We start from the raw sequence: 13,276 nt of genomic DNA, 5'->3' as shown, positions 1-13,276 counted from the left end.
TTTGAAAAAATCTGCAGCTGAGGCGCATCGATTGCTTCTAGAAGCATATGGTGAAGCTGCTTTAAGTGAGAGAAGTTGTCAGGAATGGTTTCAAAAGTTTAAGAACGGTGAGTTTTACGTGAAGGACAAAGAACGCAGTGGAAGGCCGAAAGTGTACGAAGACATGGAATTAGAAGTACTATTGGAGGAAGATTCGTCCCAAACGCAAAAAGAACTTGCACTTACATTACAAGTGACTCAACAAGCAATTTCACAACGTTTAAAATCGTTAGGAATGATTCAAAAACAAGGAAATTGGGTTCCATATGAACTAAAGCCGAGAGACGTTGAACGCCGATTATGCATGAGTGAAATGCTGCTTGCCAGGAATAAAAAAAAGAGTTTTTTGCATCGTATAGTCACTGGTGACGAAAAATGGATTCACTACGATAATCCAAAGAAGAGAAAGTCATGGGTTAAGCCCGGCGAACCATCAACATCGACAGCTAAGCCGAATATTCATGGAAAAAAACTTATGCTGTGTATTTGGTGGGATCAGCTTGGTGTCGTGTATTATGAATTGCTGAAACCAAGCGAAACCATTACTGGAGCTCTCTACCGAACACAATTGATGAGATTGAGTCGGGCACTTAAGGAAAAACGCGCCCATTACTACTCCAGACACGACAAAATTATTCTTTTACACGATAATGCTCGTCCACATGTTGCGGCGCCGGTAAAAACATACTTGGAAACACTCAACTGGGAAGTTTTACCCCACCCGCCGTATTCACCAGACTTAGCCCCTTCCGATTATCACCTGTTCTGGTCGATGGCACATGGTCTGTCTGAGCAGCGCTTCACATCATATGAAGACACCAAAAATTGGGTAGATTTGTGGATAGCGTCAAAAGATGAAGAGTTTTTTTCGACGGGGTATCCGAATGTTGCCAGAAAGATGGGGAAAAGTAGTGGCAAATGATGGAAAATACTTTAAATAAAACGTAATGTACTGTTCCTTCACAATAAATTCCTAATTTTTTATAAAAAACCGCGGAAACTTATTTGTACACCTAATAATATATTCCACAGTTCCAATTGCAATGCAATTAATAACGGGCGACAAAACATACGACCATCAAGATTCTCATTTTTTACTAAAACTCCGTTTAGTTCGTGCATTCATTATTTGGGCAAGGATTATGACTTAGTCATTAGTGTTATGCATAGTTCAAGAAAACTCTCCGCGTTCTCCGGATAAGGACAGGCCGGCTGCATTCCACTTTCAAGTTCAATTCAAGTTTTAACTGACACTACAAGCGACATTCATTGTTGTGCTGTTTCCAAATCTTGTTAACTTTTTTCATAACATCTTTCTATATTTCTCGTTCATCTTCTAACTAGACGCAAAATAAATTTTAAATTATTTTCTTGCTACCCCACCACTAACAGCATTACTGATATTTCACAGGTACAAAGTTTCCGTTCATCATGAAACTCTGCTTTTCGTCATCAAAAAGCATGAACGGTGCATGGAACAATGCCACGACAGAGGGTGTTGTTGAGAAGGAGAACGACGTAGTGGGGATAAAGGAGGACGGAGTTTATTGAGATTTAATTCAAATTTTATAAATTTTGTTCGTATAGCTATTTAATTGCAATATTTAGTTTAACATTCGTGTTTTTCCTAAATGTTAATTTTAATGAAAATGAAAAAAAGTATTCAGAAATATCAAAGAAAGAAACCAACGATAATACTTTGAAAGCACAGCTAATTAATTGTAAACTTGTATTTCCTGAATTAAACGCAACTTGATTTTGCATTTCGATTTACTATGAAAATTAAAATTCATAAATTTATACCAGAGGAAAGCCAAAAACTTACGATAATAAATGATTGATTTCAAATAAAGCGAAGCTTGGAGAGATCAAAACATTTATTAGGGAACTTATACAAGCTTTTATTTTCGAAGAAGTAAAATAAGATTCTAAAGCAATCAACCACCAAAACTAAAGAGAAAGTAATATGCAGAGAAATGTATAGGAAAAATGGAGAGTTACATAAGATAATGTGAAAGTTTCCATAAAAACAAATTATATTTTAGACAAGCCTAGAAACTTATTCGGTACTCAGAAAATTCAAACTGAAATATGAAATTCGAAGCAAATTTGGAAGTAGTGTAGAAAAGAATGTAAAATATTTCTACTTGGGACAACCATGTAAGTGAAAGGATAATAGAATGGATTTACAAACACTAAACTTGAATATAAAAAGACATGTTTTTTTCTAATATTAGTTAATTTAAAATCTTCATTATCAAGATAACGAAAAAAGCTAAAATGAAAATAAAATGAAAATTCATTAGATTATACATTATAATGTAAAAAGAATATGAAACGAAGTAAATATATATAAAAAAGAACTTACAAAAATATAAATGAATAAAAGTCATAAGATATTGTGTAAATTTTTTCCGATTTATTAATTAAAAAAACAACAAAAATAAAGAGAAACATAGAATTTTATGTATAGTTTAAAAATGCAAGTGAATGTTTCGTAGTTTAAAATAATTTAAATATATGTATATTGTAAAATTGCGAAGAAGAACTGTACTTCGGAGGAAACATGAAAGAAAACCAAAATCAGCAATATACATAATATCGATTATGTACCATATCAATTTTACTAAACGGAAATGAGAATAAAACTTATAACAAGAAGAAATCTGCAGTTGTAATAAAATATGTGACATTATTTTCAGTGAAAGTATAAATTCAAGACAACGTGATTAGTTTTATTATATCCAGTTCGTGTATCATTAAGATACGCTAGTTTTTTCCTAAATTCAATGTACGATTATATCAAATAGTTTCTTGTATTTATAATAACAAATGAATTTATAATTTACAATTTGTTTTAGAAGTTCACAGCTCGATGCAATATTTAATATTTATCTATATGGTAAAAATATTTATTTGTTAGAAAAAAATACGCGTATGACAATGGAGAATGTACTTTTAATTTTTTTTTTTATATATGGAGATATTTAATTAAATTTGTTCTGTTGTTTGTGATTATCATCGAATTTCATCAATATTTTCATGCCAATTTTGAAAGAAAGAAGCAAATGCCTCGTCAAATGGACATTTTATTGTGTCGAAATTATAACTGGTAACATTTTAGTTTGTAGTTACGAAAATGATTCAACTGGTTAGTTTTTACTATTATTTTAGATAATTGATACATACATATGTATACCAATTTCTTTTTATCTTCCCTTTTCACAACAGATTAATAGAATACAACAGCGTCCTGTTTTCAGTTTTTGAAAAAAAAATGTTTACCATAAATATGTTTGATTAGTTTTATTTAATGCTAGCCTAGATAGACATATCAGAATTATTTTGTTTCCATCCTCACATTTTTGATTTTATTGAGTTGTTTAGTTGTTAAAATAAATTTTATTTGTTCCAATAGAAAATTGTTTAATTTATTACATTTAAAGCAGATCAAGTTCCAATATCAAGAAATTTACATTTTCATTACTTGACGAAAGTACGGCGTTCGAAAATAATGGTGAGTAGGTAGATTCGAAATTTTTAGTTAGAGTGTAGAATAATAAAAACTCAAAGTTGAATATTTCAATTTTCAATCAACAGTACAACTAAATTGAATATCTAAGATTGTTAATTTTTCTACAGACAAATAAGTTATATTGAAGACAATAATATTTAAGGAAAAGTGTTGGAATTATCATCCACTCTAATCCAAGATAAAAGTAAATTTGCGTTCCAGGAGGCCTAAGACCTAGATCGGTTCCAATTGATAGCACATACGCGTATTTTTTTCGAGCTTTCCACTTTACTCCAGTAAATTCCCATCCTCAAAAATATATCTTGGAATTCAACATATCGACATATTCCACATAGTTTATAAAGTATTTTTCGAAATTTTAAAACAATTTTGTTTGACAACAAATCTTAGAAAAAATAATACGAAATTTACCCCAGAAAAAGTCTGCACAGAAATTTGTATATCAAATGAATATGATAATAATTTTGATGTGGTCCAAAAAAATGAGTAATGAACGGGACGTTGAAAAATCGGTCGATAAAATTCCAAAAAATTGGAGAAAATTTATAAAAGAACACATATCTTGTCAACGACCGACTTGTTACATAAAAGGTAAACTATTAGCTAAAAAGCCTATAATTTTCAGTGCAATATACCTAATTTGTAATATGTATATTGTAAGTAGGTTTTGTTTTCAACGAATTTGTATTAAGTATGTCACAATTTAAATATCTAACTTATATCGAAATGCAGAAAAATGAAGTGATAATTGCAAAATAATAGAATCTAAGTTTTAGTAAGATTATGCATGACAAAATCGAGATTTTAAAATTTCATTTGCAATGATATTGATATAAACAAAACGAAAACATGTAAACGAATTATCGATTGAACAAAAGCTAAAAAACAATATGTGTATGTCGAAAACGAAATTATCTACAAACGAAAAACTCAGCCTAAAGTTTATTCTTTCGAATCACATTATTTTTTTACATCCAACTTATGGTGCATTCTCTCACTTAATGGAAAAACAAATGGTAAAGGGAAAATAAGAGAAAGAATGTATCAATCTCAATTACGTGCAATGCCACCATATTTAATTGTCAATTATTCGCGAACAAATAATACATATATATCCATATGTACGGTGCCCTACGCGTTTAAGAAGGGCACAATTTTGATAGCGATGTTGGGTTATAAATTCCTCAATGTCGCGATATGTCACGTTCGGTATATATTTTGATTTGGTTCACTTGCCTCGAATTTCCATGCAGATTTGCAGTGTTTTGTGAATTTTTAATTAAAGTTTTTTGTTGATTGTTTATCTTTTCAATATTGTTTTTCGCCATTGTGCGTTGAAATTGAAAGTGATATTGAATTAATTGCAATAAAATGTAGCGTTTGCACTTCAGGTTTGTAGCTACGATTTAACTTTACTTTAAATTTAAGTTGATCCATATGCTAAAGTAGAAAATATTTCCGGTAATTTTGTCTTCATATCCTAATTGTTTTGAAACTAAAGCTCGAACCTACTGAAAAACTGTTAACCTTTGCCATTGATTGTTGATTAAACTAAATCCCACTTCCCCTAAATCCAATTCACATTTGTTTTCACAGAATACAAAAATCCTATCAAGCTACAAAAAGTCCTTAATTGGACGAACGCAAATTTCAATTTGCACAAGAGTTGGGAGACATGGTCGAATTTCATATCAACCACAATAGCGACCAAATATAAAAGCGGATTACCGGGAAATCGCGTTCATAATCAATTGGAGTCTCCAACAGATAAACGTGCTTGGCATTGCAGCATTCTGTGTTCAGTGTCAATTTGCTGAATAACCACAGAGAGAATTTCAAATAACCGTGGACATATCAATTTATCTCTATATCCGCTTCATACGAATGTTTTTTTTTTTGAAAATCCTGTAACGAATATAATGGAATCTCGAAAAATGTTTGATATTTGAATGTATGCAACCTAATGGCATAGACGTGAAATCTCCTAATGGAATACGTGAAATTAGATTATGCTTGCAGTGAATTAGAAGCCGAAAGTGATCCTGATAGGAAATGTAGCTTTCAATGTGGAATTTATTGCTTTCTGGTGTGCGTACGCAGAACAAAGCGTCATTGAAATTTGGAAGAAAGGATAATTATGCAATACAGATAGCCCCACATTTCTGGATAATATATAACGTTATAGAGATTGCAGTTTTGGTTTGTTTCTTATTGCAGTTTTCGCACCATAGAAGCTGCAGCCATTGAATTTGAAGTTTATAGTTTTCTTCTATCAGATAACAACGTCCTTCGAAAGGAATGCGATAAATATCTAATAACCTGCAAGGTTGTTCATTCGATTATTCATGACTAAGGACCATATACTGTCGTGTCCTAGGGAAGTTTTCTTCCACCTTTTCTGGGGTTTATTCAGATAACGATCATCACCTTTCCCGTAAAAAGGATCCTTTTTGTCATCTTTTCGAAAATGTTTTCTTTGGGGACCAACTTGAGGTAGATCTTTCAGCATGCGGCTATTTGACAAGTTAACTGCCTCCCAATAGTAGATAAATTACACCCACAAATTATATTCTTGTTGGTATATCTGACGGTTGTTGTCTTGCTTTCTTCAACTTTTTCATCGCCCTTCAACTTGTTTTAGAGACTAGCATTGTGGTCGACGATATTTTCGGGTGACAGCGGCGCCCCGGTGTCAATTTCCACCTCTGCTCTGTATACGATGAACCTCGAGCAGCTGCAAACAACATGTTCCGCTTCCTCCGGGATCATCTTACATGTTGGGAGATCATCAGACCGGAAGCGATAAATGTATGCATTTTGTATGTATGCATTTTGAGATATCTGGAATAACTCTGTGTGTCCAGCGTCCTTTAGGTTTACTCCAAAATAACTAGGCAATGTTCATTGTCCGACGATAGATACGGGACTCGTCGATTGCATATGATGGGTCATACAGGCGCCAATCCTCATTCGCCAAAATATCGATGGAGACCATGCCTGCTATCACAGACGCTTCTTCGTCTGATGTTGTACGGTAAGCCCAGGGCGTTCGCAATGCACTCAGCCGGTATGGCTGTTGCGATTTTTCTCTTGTTTGCTTCCTAGCGTCAATGTCGACGCCCAGGATGGAGCTGCATAAAGCAAGATGAAGCTGACAACTCTCGAGATAAGGAACCGATGCCTTTGCCTAGGGTCCCCTATATTATTAGTAATATTATTGCCAACAGTGTAACAACCGCGGAAGTCTTTGTTGATTTATATGATGTCTGTTTCCTTCGTTTGGCGATTAAAACTATGTCTGTTTATGCTCTGCGAGCGCTAGATCTGTGTACTCTAAAGAAGATTTTATTTAAAAAATCGTTTCGTTTGATCGCCCAACATCTAGAGCCAAGATAACCGCTCCCATGTATTCTGCAATGCTGCATTCATTATCTCACAAACGGTTACTCCGATTGATACGAAATTTGGAATAATTTGAATATAAGAAGTCCTCAGAAACTAGTCAAACGAATAATCTAAAAACTATGGTCCATAGATTATAGTATCTAAGCCTCAAAATACTCTCCATACCTATATCTGCTTGAATAAAGTTAAAAATTGTATAGTATAATCTCGATAATTCGTATAGTCAATGGACTGGCGATTTGGTACGAAACATCGGGATTACCACTTATCGGCAGTGCAAAATAAAAAAAAATTGTTCTGTAGGACTGGCAAATTTATACGGATTAGCCAGAAATACGGATAATCGATGTACGAGTTATCGGGATTCCACTGTATATTTACTACTATATTTGCCATTAACATTTTTTAGAAATTTAACCAGAAATACCCCTTAAATTTATTCTAGAAACATATAGTTTTGCAATAATGTAGGCTATACCATAGTGCATAACACTATCAGTACAGTTTGGTCGAAATGGCACTATTACTGGCAAAGTTACAATAGATCAAGGTTGTTTCTTTTATGCAAATTTATTGCTATTTGATACTTTGAACGATAATACCACACTAAAGTGAATAGTTTGACTATCGAAATGCGTAAACATTCTGAGAAAGCTGCAGATGGGACAAATGCCTACTCAAGTTTTTTTATGTAAGAAGCACACATACCTGAAATAGATTTGTTATACTATTTCCAAAATGTTTGGAAGTTTTGTTTCTTGGAGACATTAGCACATGGATCATTATTCCGAAAGGCTATAACCCGCATCTCACTCTGCCACATCAATAAAACTGTTTTTATACCGTTTTCTTACAAGACTAAATCCACACTCAGGTTTTACAAAGAATTACTATTTCGAATTGGAACTTATTTTTTTCCAGTCCCTTTTAAAATAATCAAATTGATTGATTAGATTGTGAAACTATTTGTTGAGTTTTTGCTTTTTCAATTTTAAAATATGATGATCAGTATCTTCAGGTTGTAAAATCACCTAATTGTATTCTGATGGTCGTCTTCCACTGCCGAGACTATCGAGTGCATTTCTACCATTTTGGATCTTCTTTAGCAATATCAGGTAAAAAAACGTTCATGATTTTGACCAAAAAATTTTCAGCAATAATCGAGGCAGGACGGTTCTAGGGCGGAGTTTTCTGAGCGTCAATATTTGATCTCATAGCATCAGGTTTGAATCCCTATTCGATGTAGATGTTTGCATTCATTTGAGTGCTGTTCCGCTGGTGTATACTTGCACCTGCACGGAATTAAATAAACTTATTTTCTAATTTCCCACAGAGACTCCAGTTGTTCGGGTGGCCACATTTTACCTTTTTCGTACAAGTCCCCGTTGGTTTTCATGGATTAGAGCATGCTTTTCATCACCTTCTGCTTCAATTTTTCCGAACAAAAAAAATCTGCTGTTTTATCCACTTGATATTCAGTATTTCAACCAAAAATGGGGTGAAACTTCATAAAATTTAAAAAGGTTATAAAAAAATGTCCGGATAGCTGAGTGGTTAGAGCGCAAGGCTGTCGTATCGAAGGTCGTGGTTCAAATCTCACTGGTGGCAGTGGAATTTATATCGTGATTTGACGTCGGATACCAGTCGACTCAGCTGTGAATGAGTACCTGAGTCAAATCAGGGTAATAATCTCGGGCGAGCGCAATGCTGACCACATTGCCTCCTAGCGTACCGTTATGGTCTTGAATGAAGTGCTCTAACACACTTCAAGGCCCTGATCCAGCATGGATTGTTGCGCCAACCATTATTATTATTATTATATAAAATAAAAAAAATCGTTTAAGTTGAATTGCTTTTAAAAAATCTGAACAAAAATATCAGACAATAGCGTTGATTATAAACATACCTTCTGGTAATAGAATGGGGTTCATGCTATAATTTTTGAATATTTCTTCTATGGAGGTTTGGATTACCCACCAGATTTAAACAAGTATCGCTTAGTCAATCTTGTGATTGGTGAAATCTAATTTAATTTACTGGAATGTAGAAAAGTCTTTAATTCTGGCCAAGACATCCGGTTTTTATAATGATAACTACTGAATAATGAAGGAAGTTTCCTTTTATTTCTATCCTGGTATACTCATAAAGAATGTATAAACCTATTTCTAAGATTTATTGCCACTTCCAGTTACTTGTACTATCCTTAACATAGTGACATGTCGGCGAGGTTTTTTTCTTCGAATCTTGGTTATGAAAACAGGCCAGTCCAATTTTCTGATTAACACCGGAGAGTTATTTTTCCTGCATTTTGGTTATTTTGAAAATAACATAATGCATGGGAAAAGTAGTTGTTCCATTAATAACATTGTATATGATCGCGTTTGTATCAGAACAGTAGACAAGATTTGTATAATTCTCGGAAAGATTTGAAGACCGGTAGACGCGCTGTGCCCCGTTTAGGAGATATTGACAACCATAGAATAATGAAACGTTACTTTTGTAAAAAAAATAACTTTATTCTCCATAGCTAGCTAAATGATATTGAACGTCAGTGGCCCACCTGGAAAAGTACAGAAACATGAAGTTATTGCGCCTGGCTGGAAAGTTACGTATTTTTGCATTTCTCGTGGACAATGCAACGCCTTCCAATATATCAAAAAACAAAAAAAAAGCTACCTGATATTCCTGGAGTGCATCAACACCAAAGATCTGACGTCTGATGAGTCCATAGCCGGGGCATTCATTTAAAAAATGCTCAGTGAATCCCGCTTCCTCATTGCAGGATGGATACGTGCCATCTTGAAGAATCCCTATTCTGAACATATGCCCAGCTAGTGAATTATGGCTAGTCAGAGCCCTATATACCCCTGAAAGTCTTCCTGCTTTTCGACATGATAAACTATGTCGTATGTTTGTTTGGTTCTGGCAGGAATAGTTTGGTGTGTTTAGTAGCATTAAGGCTCTGTTACCTGCCATTATGGGAAGCTCCCAGTGATAGTAGGACTCTCACTCAAATGGCTGATTCTGGTCCGGGCCAGGGCGTAAATGAACTATCTTTTGCAAAGGCAGCCGAGATTTCATTTCCCGCTACAACACAATGAGTTACACAGGTTCTCAGAGTAGTTCCACCGCATTAAATCTGGAAATAGAGTTCAACTAGTTGCTACATTCTTGAATGAGTTTTGAAATGATCAAAGGAGTACACAACACCCTCAGTGCAGCTTGACTATCGCTGCATATTGCGATGTCCTTCAACCGCTCGTTAATCATTCAGGTTGCTGCCCTTAGGATCGCATACACTTCAGCCTGAAAAACTGTTGCATATTATATCAAATGAAAAACCGACTCTTCGTTTTTACTCGACGGCTGTTCTGTTTTTGAGCCATTGGTGTAGAAGCCTTTCGCATATTCCGCCACGCATTCTTCTGGTACTTTTCAGTTTTCTTTACGTTCGAGGATGACTTCATGTTTTCTACCAAACGGATGCATCAGAAGAAACCAGACTTAGAAGACATTGTGAAAGCTAGATTCATTTCTGCTAATATCTCTTCTAACGTTCGATTTAATCGAATTAGTCTATGAGCTCCTCTCATTGCAGCATTTTGCATATAAATATCCAAGGGCCGCAAATTGAGTAATACATTTAGAGCTGCGCCGGATTCTCATGGCATTGGTAGTACCCAGACACACAGTTCTTTGTAGTGTGGCTAGTTTACAGTGAAAACTTTGTGTCTCATCTTAACTTACCACACTATGAATGCATAACATCATGCAACATCGGCTTAATGATAGCAACATATATCCTTTACTACTTGAGGCCTAGATTCGATGCAAAGTTCCGGTACAGGCTTGATTGAAGCGCTCATGTTTCCAGGATTGTTCCGCCGATAATTTGTATAACGTGTATTGAATCTTTTTTGAACGTTTCATTATCATTAAGGAAATGTTCTCAGTTGGCGCATTTTGCTCTCTGTGTGGAATCCTGGCTCTTTTTGCAGCGTCACTGATGCTACGCTCGGAGCGGTTGATATGTTTTTCATCGAGTTGAGGCACATGTGTCTACGTAGTAAGCCCCAAAGTGATCCTCAAGACCTCCATGACTTACAAAATCGATAAAAATCAGTCATTGAAGTTTATTACTTTTAAGTAGGTAGTAATTTCAAAGAACGGTTTGCCTGAGTGCGTTTGTTTGGGAGCCAAAATCCAAATGCAGCTACAGAGGGATTCGTTGCTGTTTTGAGTGGGTGCATCTAAGCATCTTTCTAATAAAGTTTCAGTAGGCAAATTCTCGTATATCGCTTCCATTAGCTGTACAATTTTGGGTACGATGGGAATTCTGTCATACTGAAAAATTTCGAAAGTCCTTTGGGCCTCGGCCTGACGCCATTTGATGAGGGGAATGGTTGTACGCCCCGAAGGATTCGAAAAGGCCGCAGATGCTCATGTATTGATCCGAAATTTCATGAAGGGACGTGCTTTTCATGAAATCCTTTTTATCATCTACATTCAAATATGCACAAAATTATTTTTTTGAAATCAGGACGGTAGAATTACATAGATTACTGTATCACACCATTCAACATTCAAAGACTGAAGTCCCAATACTGAACATCTAAATGCCTTCCTACATAGAACAAAATAATTAGATGATTTGCAAGGTCTTCATCGAAAAATAGCTAAACATTTGTTTCAGATAAACTACACAATAGTGAAAATACTACTGTATTCCACTCAAATCAACAAGCTAAAGACACCAAGGTTACCGATACCCATAGACGAATGTTGCTTTGTATTAAGTGCAAACATATGTACTATGGAAATCCTTACAAAGAGTGGCAATTAATGCTTATATCCTAATGGAATAGTTTCGCTCAAAGGAATGTTATTCCGATCCTTTCCGAGCTGATAAATGAATTAAAAGTGGATCCTAGTTTACAAAGAATCACCAGAATAACGTCCCTAGCCTATGCCCATGTAAGTATTTGAAAGCCCGGAACATTTTCTGAAGCCTAAAATAGGATTAACTTCTCTATGGAACGCATATGATATTGAGTTCAATTAATTGTGGAGGGCAGGTGAATGATTCAGGTGGGATTTGCGAAAAAATGAAAACATTTCGGACGAAACCTTCATGTTTCCTTTCGGAGGTAATCATAACCTCTTTTTTTGGTCACTAGGTCTTCTGGAGTCTGGTATTCTTTATTGTCACTCTTACCATTATCGGCATTAATTATTATTCTTAGATTACTAAGGTTTCGACAGTTTCCTTAGACTCCAAATCTCGGTCTTGAGGTTTACAATTAAAAGAAATGAAATTTGGTGGTATTTGCAAGTTGCACATTGGACAAAATTACCTTTGGTCCTTTTTTGACGTAACTGCGGTATCTTTTTCATCGATATAGCTGCAATGTCCAGAAAATTAAGTGGGTGATCTGGTGAGTTTGTGCATGTGAAATTATTTAGTTTAGAACATATTCCACATTGCGGTTGCTGTTCATTATGAACCCTTTGGAGAACTTCGTCTAGTTGTCTTTAAACACGCTCTTTGAAGTATTTTTCCATTTCGCTTTCACATGGTATAAAGCTCCAGAGTTTTGCCATTTGGATTCCTAGGTTGACTCCCTATACGGGCTTTGATCTTACCGGATAATAGATCGGAAAAGCAGTTCATTTTGTTCATTGTTTTGGTGTTGGATATGACTTACTCTGTTTTTGTACTACGCAGCCAATGCAAAAAATATATATCAGGAATCGAGCCGAACATCTTTAAGTGAATTTTTTGGTAAGGATGCTGGGAGTCCTGAGTCTGCACCCAGTTTATGACGGACCGAACTACTTGGGAAGCAACTTACTTCCTCTCCTGTGGTCCACGGATTCATCATTTTTGGGTTAAACACCCAAGTTTTCCAACAAAATTAACTAACGGTTTCGTCCAAGGCGGAGTGTTATTCTGAGAATTTGATGAAGTCTCTTGGAGTACCGATCATGCACTTTGCTGCTCAGTTGTCGACCCACGAGTCTACATATGCAGACATTTCCGCTGCTTCAAGTAGTGAGTGTCCAAGACTTCGATATGCTATGTTTGCTGAACGGACGTCCCTGTGCGATAAACTTGCAGTGAATGGCTAAACGACCTTTGATCGTGCAGTAGTTGATCGAGTCGTGCGGCCTGTTCAGAGTTGCTTTTGGTTTGTTGTTTGTCACCTTGACAAACCTTGTCATTAACTTCCTACTGTTTGCATATTTCAAAAAAACAAACGCAAATCCTGAAAAACTGCTCTTATGCCTTGCACTCAA

At 35.3% G+C, this 13,276-nt stretch overlaps 1 protein-coding gene across 13 annotated transcripts in view; it reads left to right on the top strand.

The window, feature by feature from the left end:
• Nucleotides 1-2,704, top strand: part of LOC119655946 (heterogeneous nuclear ribonucleoprotein L) — a 440,324-nt gene extending 437,620 nt beyond the window's left edge. For all 13 annotated transcript variants that reach the window (XM_038062140.1, XM_038062139.1, XM_038062138.1 and 10 more), the window contains one exon: nucleotides 1,451-2,704. In XM_038062140.1, coding sequence (XP_037918068.1) covers nucleotides 1,451-1,590 — 140 coding nt within the window. In that variant the 3' untranslated portion in view covers nucleotides 1,591-2,704. The remainder of the gene's footprint in view (nucleotides 1-1,450) is intronic.
• Nucleotides 2,705-13,276: the final 10,572 nt, after the last annotated feature.

Source organism: Hermetia illucens, chromosome 4 (assembly GCF_905115235.1).
Source record: "Hermetia illucens chromosome 4, iHerIll2.2.curated.20191125, whole genome shotgun sequence".
NCBI lineage: Eukaryota > Metazoa > Arthropoda > Insecta > Diptera > Stratiomyidae > Hermetia > Hermetia illucens.
The sequence above is the reverse complement of the archived record's forward strand: the minus strand, read 5'-3'. Positions and strand labels throughout refer to the sequence as shown.